At 40.5% G+C, this 14,676-nt stretch overlaps 1 protein-coding gene across 2 annotated transcripts in view; it reads left to right on the top strand.

Annotated features, from left to right (window-relative positions):
• The window catches only part of NELL1 (neural EGFL like 1), a 926,144-nt gene that overhangs the window by 185,906 nt on the left and 725,562 nt on the right, over window positions 1-14,676 (top strand). For both annotated transcript variants that reach the window (XM_002821956.3, XM_002821957.4), the window contains exon 4: window positions 4,018-4,188. In XM_002821956.3, coding sequence (XP_002822002.3) covers window positions 4,018-4,188 — 171 coding nt within the window. The remainder of the gene's footprint in view (window positions 1-4,017; window positions 4,189-14,676) is intronic.

The following is a 14,676-nucleotide window of genomic DNA, read 5'->3' as shown; positions in this document are numbered from 1 at the left end:
AATCACTTTAACATTTTGAATATATCAAGCCCTTCTATTATATATATAAAAATATAATATATTTTATATATTATATAAATATAACATTTTATATAAATATATGAATATAAAATTTTTATTATAAATATATAAATATAAAATTATATTATATATTTTAATATGTATGTAATCTCAAAATAGGATACCTTTGGTATCGATTTTGGGGAAAATGATAAAAATTTTAATAAAAATAACTTGATTGATCTTTACCTACATTTTTAGAATTGTTGTTCCTAAATTTATTTGCAGATCTACTAAGGAATTCAGATAGTCTTATGAAAATTGACTTCAGTTCATGGTAATACTGATTGTACCTGATACCCAAGGGTGGACCTTTGGGGAATTATGCATGTTGATTCTGGGTTGGGTCTACCTTGCACTTAAGCAAAGGCCTGGGCTTAAAAAATTCAGCTAAGTAAATACAGGTTGGAAAAGATTTGCCTTCGTAACATTTTGTGTGAAAGGTCGTGGGGTGTTAGTTGATGAGAAAGTCAGTGTAGGCATAGTTGTGCACAGCTCAGAGCAAAGCAGGTGATAGTGTCACTGTACTTTGCATTAGACCACATCTGTACAAATGCCTTTATTCCTGAATGCTGTATTTAAGTGGAAAATTGATTCATTTGATCATGCCTAGCGCATGGTGACCAACATGGGGAAGGCTGCAAAGAGGAAGAAGGCAGAATCCTTGTCCAGGAGGGGCTCATAGTTTAGATGGAGATGGGAGTATAAAGGAAGGAACCAGGATGCTTGGCTTGAAAAAGAAGAGGGAATATCACTGCTGTTTTCAAATATTTGCAGGATGAGCAGACTTTTCTGGGAGTGAAGGCAGTTTGTTGGAACAACACACTTGGCTGAGGTCCAAGGCTAAGGGCTTGCAAAATCTTTTGCTTACAAAATCTGGCTTATAGTTTTATCATTTATACAGCTGCCCTCCCCAGAGACTCTTGAAAAGACCCCAATACACCTGAGTCCTAAAGAATGAGGACTGGTTAGGGGTAGATTGCTCACTAGATACCAGCCTACTGTCACTTCCAGTGTCCTCCTTCTACCTGGCAGCACCACATGGCTCCTATTCACTTGCTCATAGCGTCAAACTTCTGCTCCCCTCATGACCAGCTGGCCAGAAAGTAAGGCAACACCTGGCATACTACTATAGTGCTTCTTAAACACAGATGTAAACATAGAACATGAATCATCTGGGAGTTTTGTTGAAATGCAGATTCTGCTGCAGTAGTCCTTGGGGTTATCCCAATAATTTGAATTTCCACAGATGATGCTGCTATTGGTGGTCTATAGACCACCCTGAGTCACAAGGTTCTACTAGAAAACATGAGTCTTCCCTCCAGGCTACAGCCAAATCCCATCAGGCCAAATGACTTTCTGCTCAGAGTTGCCTCACATCTTTATTTGTAGAGCATTACTGCCTGGAAATATTGCCTTATTTTCCTCCCAGCCCTCATGAAAGAACTTTAACCAGATGTTGCTTAGCCATCCAGTGTTTTTATTATTGCTAAGGCCGCTTCAGCAGTTATCTGATATGTTTTTTCAAAAATATATCATCTTGATTTTCATCCAAGTTGCATGAGATGCAGCACTTTTTGAGTATGTGCAGGATGTGGCCAGAAACTTCAGTCTAAGATACAAGTATCATTTGGCTGACATTAAGACAGACTTCTTTTCTCATAGCTATATATTTGTGATTACCCCAATGTAATCACTGACTCCAGTGCTTTATAAAGTGATCTCTAAGAGATCTGTTTATAATACATTGAACACTTGCTCAATGAGGCCACAACCCCAAAAATAATGATGAAATCTGGTTAAATGTATTTGCCTCCCTGTTTAATGATTCCATCAGGTGACTTATGTGAGTATTTCTAATTGTCATTGATTGAAGCCCTTTCAAGGTCATGTCCCTTCCCCCAGTAGTTGCTTATTGGTCAAAGTGAAGTAATTGAGAGATTTCTCATGATGTGTGAATCCTGGTAAGATCTCAAATATAAGTTCGTGGTGCATTTCTATACAGGTGCTAAATGGTCTTGGGCAAGATACTTAATATCTTTGATCATCTACAAAATAGGGATAATGAAATCTACCTTAAAGAAATTAAAAAGATGATGTCTATGAAAGCACTTGCCATATTCCTGGCACATGACAATCATTCATTAAATGATTTTTTTTGCCTCCTCCTTTGTTCCTGTTAGGCAATTTTCCACCTTTTTTTTGGGAGGGGGGAGGGACATATTTTACTTCCTTCTTCATTAGTCACAAAGCACCTTCAGAAGTGGGATATATATTTTAAACCCCTTTTTAGTTTTTCATTATGTGTTCAGTAAAGACATGTTGAATGAATTAATGAATGGCCAATAGTCTGTAACATCTTCTTGACCTCTAAGTTCTCTGATTGTTTGATTCTTCAGTGTTCTAACAACTTAGAAGAAACTGGAGAATTCCCTTAAAATAAATGTCTTCTTTGTTAAAGCATTTCCTTTTGTGCAGTCTTATAAAGTATGTATTACATAAATTATTACTAATAAGTGTGAACCTGGGCCTAGAAGCTGGCTGCTATGGTATAAATAACCTCTTTTAGTTTATGACCTCGGGCATGATTCTTTGTACTGGTGCAAATGAGGTGGGTCAGAGGCTGGTCTTGACTCTCTGCTTGCCCTTCACTGTTTACTTTGGAAAGATCTGTGAAAGATGAGCAAGAAATATGTATTTGTTCTTTGGCATGACTTTTGGGATTCAGGCACAATAGAGGCTGAATTTCCTGATATATTCGTTTTAGTCCTCATAGAAGATGCATTTCTTTTAGATTAAATACAGTTTGGCTCGTGGGGTTAGCCAGCTCATTGGATTAGAACAGAAGCAGCAGGCCCTTCCAAATCTAGGGATTAAGCCTAGTTACTTGTCTAGGGGAATCACTCTGGAGTTGCCTATATGAATGAGTTGGTGGAGTTAGTGTCTGGTGAGGCTATCCTCACCACTTTGTCATCATGCCTCTGGGATGGGCAACAAACTGGCAGAAAGTGCATACACTGTCAAATTTAGATCTCAGTATAAATCTGGTTTGGGTGTGTTTAATCCTTAATCTCAGTTTTTAAGTTTTTTAAAAAAGATAATACCAGTCTCATAGGTTTTTTGAGTGATAAATTAGTATATGTGAAATACCTAGTGCAAGCCCTGGCAGTGAGATCAGGCCCAATATTGATGACAATGACACATTTCAGAAGAGAGGCATAGGAAACAAAATAGTTTTGGCACCTGTGAAAGTACCAGCCCTGTTGTGTGCCTGAGGAGTGTCCCAAAGTTGCTTGTAGCATTTTATGACTGAAGTGCAGACCACAGTGGTAAGGCTAAGAATTTCTTATGGGTTTGAAAAACAGGATCATAATCTTGGAAAAGAAAAAACTTAATTGCATATTTCATGACTAGCTTCAACCTTTTCTCCCCTACTCATTATCTAGGAATTGTTATTCAATTATATCTTTTTGTTTACAGAGAAGAAAAAAGACTAATCTTTTCATTCTGACAATGTATTTCAATCCCTGATGTCCAATATGACTTCTGTTTCCCTTTAATTATTGAAAAAGTAAAGATAATAGTTCTAAAAATAACCATCAATAGACCCATTCCACATGAATGGCCTGTTTTAGACATTCATGGAATGAGGGTCCTGATTTGTACTTCGAAGTATTTAAGAAACACTGCACTGAGTTTTGCTAATTAGCTGTGGCTTGTTACCTCACGGTGGATCAGTTGATCTCTGTTTCAGAGGCTCAAGATGTTGCCATGAGGGTTCTCAGATAACAGATTCATTGGGTGTCCTACGGTGAATTGATTTGAAGTCTTGGCTCTTTGTGCCATGTTTAGCTAATTTTAGATTGTGAGAGACCTGGTAGTAAGGGGTTGAGGGATTGATGATGGCTGTGATATCCAGAACTAAAATAAAACAGATGTTTGTTCCTTTACATACAGCTATTTTGAACTGGAGAGCAGCGGCCTGAGGGATGAGATTCGGTATCACTACGTACACAATGGGAAGCCAAGGACAGAGGCACTTCCTTACCGGATGGCAGATGGACAATGGCACAAGGTTGCACTGTCAGTTAGCGCCTCTCACCTCCTGCTCCATGTCGACTGTAACAGGTATTTCTTTGTCTTTGAGCGTTGCTGATTCTGCCCTTGAAATCAAGCAATGGAAAAGAGGAAAAAATATCAAATTCCTTCAAGACTTGCCAGGAAACAAACACCAAGGGACCCTAATTGTAATTTAACCTACCAAATGGGACATTAGGCATGCTGAAATGACCAACTGTAATATGATAAGAAAACAGTTCATTAAGATGAAACTGTATCCCGTGATTAGGAGCAAATGTACAGAAGGTTGATTGCAGATTAGGGAATAGTAAGTGCACCTCAGTGTGCTCCAGGCACTGGCTGGAATTCCATGGAGCTGTGATCACAGTTAACGGTGATATATTGTTGTTGAGTTCTTTCCACTTGGGAGCGAATAAGCTTGTCTACCTTGGAATGAATCTGAGAAGCCTGTGCCACTGAAGCAGCTAATTCTATTTCACTTCATCAAGCTCACCTTTGCTTAAATATCTTTTCCAAATGGAGGCTTCTTAAAGAGACTGTTCTTTGAGCCTTTTGGAATTGATGCCATGTATTTTCTCCAGAGGAATGAGCCTTCCAGCTTGTCAGGGGATGGTGGGACTAGGGGGTTTCACAGGAGGTTTTGGGTTGGGGTGGGATGGAAATGTTGTCTCCCTTGTCTGTCACTGGAGCCAGGTTTAATGAAAATTGAAGAAGGAGGGAGACCATTGGTTTCTATTGGATCATTTATGGCTGGACAGCTGGATAATGGTGTTCAAGGGGAAAGTTTTTATCTCTCCATAACCCACTGAAAATCCTTATGGATAGTGACCCGAGTCCAATTACAGATTTTTTTTGCATTCTGAGCAGTGCCCATGCATTGTTGATTCTCATTAATGATGCCATCAAAGTTAAAATGACTTTTCAGCCACACAAGGCTTGCTCCCTTGAACCCAGGATAAAGAACAGGCATACTGGGGATAGCCTCCCTTCCAAAAACCATCAAGAGGAGAGATATTCCAAGTCAGTTTCAGACCACATTTCTAATGAGAAGATCCTTGAATGTGCCTGCCACTCTGGCTCTGCAGTCTCTTTTAGAAGAGTTGGAAGGGCAGGGAACTGTTGTCAGCCTCAAGGGAAGGTTTGCCATCTTGAGGTGAGTCTTGGTCCATTTTGATGTGACCTATTTAAGGTGCTTTTTAGACTTCTGAAGAATTGTGGTTTCCACCAGATATAATAAGTATGTCTGGACAGAGTTTCCATAGAAACCACTAGCTCCTTTGTACCCTGCAGACTGGGGCTGGGCAGCCTGGATAAAGCCAATGCTTAGCTGCTATATCCATTTTCACTTTCAAGAGCTCATTGCCCCCTTCAATTCTCTAGATTTAAAGTGGCCTGTCAGGCAACACTCCTGTGACCCACTGTGACCTACCATCCACATGCTGTCCAAATGGGATTGCAGAGGAAGAGCCCTGCTTGTCCTTCTAAGCCACAGGACAGAAAGAGGCCACAAAACCCTAGTTTCGTAATTTCCAACTTAAGAGTCCTAGAGATACTGTTGTTTTCTTGCTATGCAGTTTTTTGTTTCTTCCTTCTAAAAGTTTTACTCGTTTCCTGACATTCTTCTCTCTGGAGCAGTTCTTAGCTGGTGCTTGGCCTTTAGTGCTCAGTCCACGTTTATGGTGGTTGTTGTTATTTACTCCGCATATCAATGGAACCTCTTTGACCCTGCCTTCAAACTTTCATACTCTGTACGTCCTTCATGGCAACCATGACCTCTCTACCAGGAGAGTGAGAAGAGGATGGGAGATCTGTAGTTCACAGTATTCTTTAGAGTTATTGCCATTTATAAAGAATTGACTGAGGGTGTTCCAAATATTCCTTCTGTTTTCTTAATATTTTTCATACTTTGGCTTGTGGCATAACATGTCCCTTATGTAAGATCTTGGAGGGAAAACTTATGAAGTTGCTGCTAGTTAATGATTCGTAGACTCTAAACACAAATACATTTTTCAGGTAGGTCAGGAGAAAAAATGGCCCCAAAAGACTGGGTCATAAGGAAAGTAAATTTTGATTTTCATGTAGGAAAAGTCTAGAAACATGGTTTCAAAATCTGACTATACCTAAGAATTACCTGGGGAACATATTAAAAAAATAGATGACCAGGCTTTGCCTCTGACCTACTGGATTAGATTCCCTGAGGGTGGAACCTGAGAAGCAGTATTTTTAACAAGCCCTCCATATAGGTTCCATGCAGGCAGTCTACCCTTGGTGCATGGACTGGTGTTTCAAAACCACTGGTTTAGAAAGAGGGGAAGGAATTTGGTGGAGAGGTTGGGCTTCAACAAATAAATGAAGTCTTGGAAGACCAGTTACCTGAAGGAGGGTAAGAAGGAGAAAAGGATTAAGGAGAGGGTAGTGTCTAATGCATGAAACAAACTTTACCTTCTTCGCAAGTGTCTTCCCAGCCAGAACTTGCCAACTTTACAGTAGCAGAAGCTCTGTCCCATATATCAAGATGCTGGTTCTATCACTTTTAGTCTCACCCACCCTCACAGAGAGTGAATTTCAGCTATCCATTACTACTTTGTGATTCTTATTTTTTGATCCCTATTACTCTTAGAGTTTTTCTCAACCTCTCACACAGTAGTGTTCTGCTGATTAGAGCATGAAAGGAGATGATGTTAGATAACATTTGAATTTTGATTGTGCTAGGCACAGTGCTGTGTACTTTACATAGATTAACTTATTCAATACTCATCCTATTAGTTTTTCCTCTTTTTAAAATGAGGAAACTGAGATTATATATTTGTAATCCTGCTACTAATAAATGGCAGCACCAGGATTTGAACCCCAGTTTGACCTATGAGTGTTTGCATCTAGCTACTACTAAGCTATTTAGCCCAATAGTAGGGACCATTGACACTTTATTTGGTACATGAGGGAAGGCCAAGATTAAATGTGAGTAGTTTGTTCCTTTCTAGTATTTCCCCGCCACATGTTTTATATTGCTAATCCTGGGAGCTGCTTGGAAAGATGTGAAATCTAATTGATGGAACCCTTTGCGTTGGTGCTGGAGAAGGGATATACATTTATTGAGCCTCTACTATAGGCCAGGTAATGTTCTAGGAATAGTATTCCTTAAGATAACCATATGGGGACAGTTTTACTAGACTCATTTTGCAGATTTGGAAATAGAATATCTCAAGATAAATAACTAGGTGTCAATCACATAATATAATAAGCATATAACCAAAACTTTGAGTCTGAATCTATCTCCAAAGCCTTAGTCTAACCCACCCTCCAGGTCACCTCTATAGTGTGCTAATGACATGTACTGCCAAAGACAAGGTCACAACCACACCAGGGAGTCTTCCCAAGGGAGAGATACTACAGAAGGTTCAGGGACCATGAAAACATCTAAAATCAAGAATAGATTTCCCATATAATTCCATTGCTCTGAGGAATATTACTATGGCAGGATTTTGCACATTATTTTTTTAGGTCAGAATTGAGAAACAGCTTTTTCAGACCTAATTGTACAAATTGTCACAAGAAAAGCAACTGCTAATTTAGTCGGTTCAACACTTTCTGCTTGCTACTGAGACACTTTTCTCCTTGCTTCAGCTGTTTAGCTGGGCCTAGTTAGAAGTTCCTGATGTGTGGATAGCAGATTACCTCAAGCTAGAAACATAAAAGGAACCATTCAGTTGGGTGGGCAGACTGATTATCTCCATTGCCTTGGGTTTTTCTCTGGCTGCCTTTTATATTAAGAGTTGCCAATAAAGCCTAGAATGAAACCTGAACAAATCTTCCTTAGATTCACCCTCTCCCTTCTCAGCTCACTTTACAGCCTGTGTCTATTACTCAAAGGACAGAATCCACCAACATCTGGGATTCAGTGCATAAGCAACCTTTCCCTTTCACAACAAAATGAATTTTATTTCCTTCTCTTTATTTGTAACTTTTAATTTTCATTCAGCCCATCAAATTTATTTATTGAGCATACTATCTCTGCCAGGCTGTGTAGGATACAAGGAAATAAGAGTCCTTGCCATCAGGAAGTTCTTGGCTTATTCATTTAGTCATTTTAAATTCGTTCTGAAACCACCAGAGCCCCTCACAGTGATTGGGCCTAGTCCCTGGGTATCAGAGGAAGCCTGGATGCAGACAGGAGCCCTGCAAGCAGGCTGATTTGATAACTCGCAATGGCAGCTGAACAGTGGAAAGAGCTGGAAACAGTGAACTCCCAGCATCTTGGTCCTGAAGTGACAGTAGAGCTGAGCTCCTCAGCAGCTAAGAGATGGATGGCTTTTAATTCACCCAGCCTTTGGCCAGCACTTTTTGTAATATGCTGGCGTCCCTACCCTGTGTTAAACTCCTTATGCCTCATTGCTGGAAAAATTCAGCTCTTAAGTGCAGTCTATCACATTTCACCTTAGCTCTTATTTTTTCAGACTTGTTCAAATGTGTATGGCACATACACACACATCTGCAGCCCGATTGTCACCTTGACAGGGAGTTAACAAGTGATTAGTCTAGACTAGACTAAACATATTTATCTTTTACTTTTAACACATGCCATTTATTATCCACAGAACACATCCAATTTTTGCATACAACTGATCTTGAAATGTATGCAGAATCCAAAACTAAACTTGCTACAAATCACGGAATGAGTCAGTAATTCAAGGTTTCTATCTAAAATTTCAGAGTAATTTCAGGATGTGAGCATCTGTTTATATGTGTAGGCTTTTCATAATGAAATCTGTTGATATGGCATCTTCCTTCCAGAGAGCTCCGCAACTACTTACCAACATATTATTTAACCTTGTATTTTTTGTGGTGGTTAAATCACAAGTATAATGCATGACATTGGTTTTATACAAGCATTTCTGCTGTAGTATGCAGAGGGAAATTAAGAGATGACTATCAGAGGTCTCAGCTTTCAAGAGAGCCAGGCTGAGACTCTCAATCTCCTGGTTCTCCAACTGATATGTTCTTCACTTCATAAACAGAAATACAAGAGCACAACTCATTATCAAAATTAATTAAAATAAAATTGGAAGCTAGCATATGCCTCATGTCAAACTAACAAAGCAGCTTCAGGTTGTCTAGGAAGAGATGGGAAGCAAGCTAGGAAGATAGGACATACTCGTGTGTAAATTTAAGTAACAGTACAAGGCAAGAGACGTGGCAAGGCAGTCAGTATATGATGTATTGCTAGATTCCTGGTAGAGGCAATCAGGTCTGGGAGATCACAGTAGGGGAAGCTCCTGGGGGACTTGGGGGAAGCTCCTGGGGGACTTGGGGGAAGCTCCTGGGGGACTTGGAGTAACCTTTCAATTTCTTACCAGCCTAGGTGAAAATGCATGACAATCTCCACAGCTTTATAGTTTCACCATTATGTGATCTGATTCTGTACCAGTCACATGAGTCAGGCTTAGAACAAGGTTTATCTCACAGGCATAACAGTGCCAATTCTAGTGTGGTGAGAGAAAAGCATGTATGGGTAAGTAGCATCGAGTTGGTAGTGAGGGAAGGTCTGTAGGGAGAGACAGAGAAGGAAGTGTGGGAGAGGGGAGGAAAAGGAAAGATTTGTTTTCCATGTTTCATATTTGAGGCATTTGCGCTCTGTGGTGTAATCTAGATGGAAACATATTTTGGACCCTAGTCTTGGTTTTGCCATTTATAAAATGTGATTTTTATGTAATGATGCAGGAGTGTGAAAGCAAGAAATCTATGTCTAATTTTCTCATTCATTCATTCATTCATTCACTCATTCATATGCCAGAAACTGCGCTTGCATCTGTAAAATGGCAGTAATATGAATTCTTCTACCATAGGGTTGTGGTAGGAATTTAGCTAGAGGGTATATGCCAAATCCTCTGAAAATGTTAAGCTTCTGTATGAACATATGACATCATTAAGCACAACAGACATGTACCATAATATAGAGAAGGTTTTAATATATTGTACTGAAAATGGGTAACATTTAGTCAAATTTTTACCTCTGTGAAAATAGTGGCTTATATCCCATGGATTCAGGACATAATGTGTAATGTAGATTCACTGAACAATGTGAGGTTTCTGAGGTTATTCTACTTTCCAGATCCTAAGCGAGGTTCGCCAGTAGTTTGTCTTTGAGTTCTCTGGTCTATAGTGCAGCACAGTATTGCATGCTTTTTACACCAATAGATTCACTTTAAAAATTTGTAACTGAGTCAGAGTGGGGAAAGAAACACCTCCTCCTGTGAAAGATTTTTTGTTGATCCTGGCAGGGCTTTGAGAAAGTGACATGCCCTCTTTCCCTTTTTATTCCTGTGAGGAGTGGTTCAGAAATTTACTCCCCACCACTCATGAGGCAAAATTATCATGGCTTTTATGAAAGGGTGTGAAGTTTTGACTTTACAAATGAGGGAACTCATTTGCTCTAATTTTCTGGATGTTTTAAAGCCCACATGGATGAGCAAAATGTGTGCTATTTGCTTCTCTACTTTGAAAGTCTGGCTTTTTAGCACAAAAATTCTCTTGACTGAAAACTTGAACTGAAAGAAATTGGTATTACCCTGGGCAAGTCCAAGTCCTTTACTGTCTCTGGGCTTTAGCTTCCTAAGTATAAAATGTGGGGCTAGGACTAGATGACTTTTAAGTCTCCTTCCTACTCTAGCCTTCTGGTTGTATCTCCTGATTCTATCTCATCACAAGTCTTATTTCATGGCTTGCATTCCCCTCCCCCCTTTAGCACCGTGGAGAGCAACTTAGCTTGTCCTTTTCAAAGTGCCACTTCTGTAGTGGACCAGCAGGGGTTTGCAATCATCTGAATTTATATGTGAGTTGGCGGTGCAACATGCTGCTGATGAGCAAAGACCAAAGCCCACTTCTCCTGGATGCTCACTCTCCCTTTTTCTTTTTTTAATCACTTGCTGGAGTAGATACTGAATATGTACTTTTGGATGCTAATGGATGCTGGCCTTTTCTTCTCTCCACCTTGTGCTCTTTCTTCCTGAGTTCTCCGCCTCAGACATGCGACAGTGGACAGTCTGTGTGGGATGCAGGCTTTTCTGGCCATGGAGGCCTTGGTAGCTTGGTGACAGAGGGCAGTGCACAGTAGCAAGCAGATGATGGATAGTTGTGCTGTGAAAGACATACATCCTCTGAATGCTGAAGTAAAAGAAGCCTTGGATGCTGCTAAGTCACAGAGATTTAAATAACAGGAAATAGAGCTAATGTTAAAGATATAGATGGCCAATATAATACTTTCCAAATGAGATTTTCAGGCAAAATAGAGAGTGTCTGCTTAATTGCTAAGGCAGCCTGACCATTACAGTGTTGGATATCTCATTCTGACTGAGCCCCGACATTTCTACTCATGCTATGTACCCTGTGGCATATTCATGTCAACCTCACTAGGTGGATTCCAAGTTTAACCTTGTCCTATGTTCTTTTAACATCAGTAGCAGACCTATTTCTAATTTTTAAGAACCTTCAACTTTTTCTTTTTTTTCTGGTGGGTTTAAATATGCCTTTCGTTAATGATTGCCTCAGAGGCAAAGAGAGACAGGAGGTGAAAGGATTATTTGAAGTGGAAGATGAGAGAGTGACCTGCATTTTTTCCATCCACTTGCACTCCTGGGCTTTCAAGTTTGCAAATAGGAAGAACTGGGAAAAAATACAATAGACTCTTTCCTTTATCTGATGGTCTGTTGGCTACCTGAGGCGACGAGTGGATTAAAAAGAAAGCATTTTGTTGCATACCTGAGGCCTGAGATGTGTTAGAATAGAGAGGAAAATAAGACTTCATTTCCAACTCATAGTGATTTCATCTACCTGCCTTCAGTCACGTTTCATGTTGTCATTGTATTACATGGACATGGGTTTATATAGATGAATGGAGGGGGAAAATAGGCTGCAAGAGAAAAATATATTTTCTGATAGGAAAATTATTGATGCTTGCATCTTTATTGTTGTAATTTTACTCTATTTTTGTTGGATATGCATGGTTATTTTTAAAAAAGAAAAGCAAGGAAAGAAAATAAACCAGAACAATACACCTGGTGAAACTCTGTTTGAAAAAACATATACACATTCATATATTAGTTTTCTCTGTTCCTTTTATGCTTCACTTGTTGGAAAAGAGCATTGGAGATAAAAAAAAAATGCATGAGCCATGAGGACTTTTTAATTGAAAAAACAAAAACAAAAACAAAGAATTCCAAACAGTGCATTAGTTTTCCAGGTAGATCAGGGATGCTGATGTCATTGAAAAGAACTGATTTTCTATACTACTGTAACAAGATTCATCTATCTCCTTGGAAACTTTAATTAAACTAATGTTATAAATAATAGCAGCCAGAGCTGTTGGACACAAGAAAACAGATTTATAGCTGCATCTGCTCAGCTATTCCTCTTTTAGGTGGTATATTGGGGTTAGGATGTAAGGATGAAGAGGCTTGCACGGAAAATGTTTCTGTGCACTCTTTTTCCTGCACAAACCCCAAATCCAGGTGACTTTTCTCTCCAGATTATCCTTTTTAGTTTGTTGTGAATGTTTCTCCCAGCAAGGGTTCTAGAGTTGCAGAGCCAGCCAGCTAATGTGCCTGGACCCACACCTGAGGGTTTTCATTGGCAATTAGAGTGGAAATAATTTCTCTCCTCCTTAAAGTGCTGGTGTGATGGTGTCTCTAACTCTCCCTCAGGAATGCCATGTTGCATCCCTACTCATTAGAGTCTATTAGTCTGAGGGTCTCACTTTTCTGACAGCAAATTTCACACATTTGAACTTACAGGCTTCAAGTTTTGGCCATCAGCTGGCATCTTTGGGACACTTAGAATGCCTGTATTACCCAGAATGGAATTTTATTTTCATTGGAGGTAAACAGCCCTAGGCTGTGATTAGTCCTGGTACATCCTCACCAAAGCAGTTGACTAACGAATCCTTCAATGTACTTTTGCTAATATCTGCTTTCCAGGTCTGATGCTGTTTTTGGCTGAAGTACAAGCAAGAAAGGGACTGGGGAAATGCTGATTCAAGTTTCTTGTATTCTTTGACATTTTAGCCTCAGAGGCATAACACTACGCTGAGGAAAATGTAGAATTTTTGCTTAATCATTAGTGAGTTGAGGTTCGTGTCTTATATTTCTCTAGAGATGATTAATACATTCACCTGATCTTCTTTATATCTCTGTGAGATGGATGTGATTGCATCTTATAGATGGGAGCTTTTGGGATGCTAAGTGTGAGGTACAGGGATGTGCTTGGTCAAGAATAGGCTGAGGCAGACATCTGGGCCAGAGTGACTCAGTGAGTTTGGAGTGCAGGTGCATAACTCCACTTGTTATTTAATCACAGCCATAACATGGGAAGGCTCATCACCTGGCTCAGAGCTACTATTGTTTGTAAAAGGTATAACTGCGCTGCTGACGCTGTGCATACAGCATGCATCCAGAGGGAGAGAGGGAAGCTGTTGGCCCTGTAAGGGAGAGCCAGCCTTGCAGGCCAGGGAATGCAGCTGTAAGCATGAGAGCGGCAGGAGCCGCAGAGCCAGAGCAGGCAGCTGAGATAAAGGCAAACAGTGTGAGAGAGCTGCTGATGAGAGAGTCGCTGAATAAAACCATATTTCACCTGCCTATAGCTCCCTGAGTGTTCTTTCAGCCATTCGCCACCTGTCCACTCACTCCCCTCGAACCTCAGCATGGGCTGCAACCCAATATCTGGCATGACATTTGGCATAGCTGGCAGGAGAAGGTGAGTGGTTCTTCAGCCCCGAGGCTCCCAGCTCGGCTATGTGACCTCAGCATGGGCTGTGGTACCCTGTGGCAGTGGTGCTGCTTTGATGATCCCCAGTGGAAATGTGAGAGGCAGTGGACCGGTCTCCTGTAAGTGTGGAGAAAGCACTGAAGCAGCTGAAAGCTCACAGCACCAAGAAGGAATGCATCTTCACCGGCAGAGTTGGATGGGTGTTTCTGACTGCACTGTGGGAAGTACATGCTCAGTCCCTGCAGGACACCGCCCAGGTTTAGAAGTGACAGTGCTCCTTATGTCTGAGATTGAGATGATGCAGTTGAGAGAGTCTTTCTGGCAGCCAGCAGGCAATTCTGCAGACACAAGCCCTACGGGTAGTTAGCCAGAGGTGTCCATTTAAACTTGGGGTGTCCATTGAAACGTGATGTGCATGTGACCACAGACAGTTTCAGTTAGGGCGTATAGCAGTGCATGGAGCACTGAATACACCAGTAGGCTTTGGGTCTCAACTATGGAAGGGAGCTGAGCTCCAGTATTCCTTGATAAAGACACAGTTAGTAACTGCATATGCTGCCCTTCAGGCTCATAAGAACGTAACAGGACAGGCTATAGTTGTCATGTGCACAGCTTACCCAATAGCAGGATGGGTGCATTCGTGGGTAACAACCCCACAGACTGGGATAGCACAGACATCCACTTTAGCAAAGTGGGACACCTACTTAGAGCAATGGAGTACTCTACAAGTCCCTTAGCAGCAGAGTTACACGAGTTATTGAAGCCTATAGTCCTAATGCA

This window comes from Pongo abelii, chromosome 9 (genome assembly GCF_028885655.2).
Source record: "Pongo abelii isolate AG06213 chromosome 9, NHGRI_mPonAbe1-v2.0_pri, whole genome shotgun sequence".
NCBI classification, from domain to species: Eukaryota; Metazoa; Chordata; class Mammalia; order Primates; family Hominidae; genus Pongo; species Pongo abelii.
Note: the sequence above shows the minus strand (reverse complement) of the source record. Positions and strands in the feature narration are given on the sequence as shown.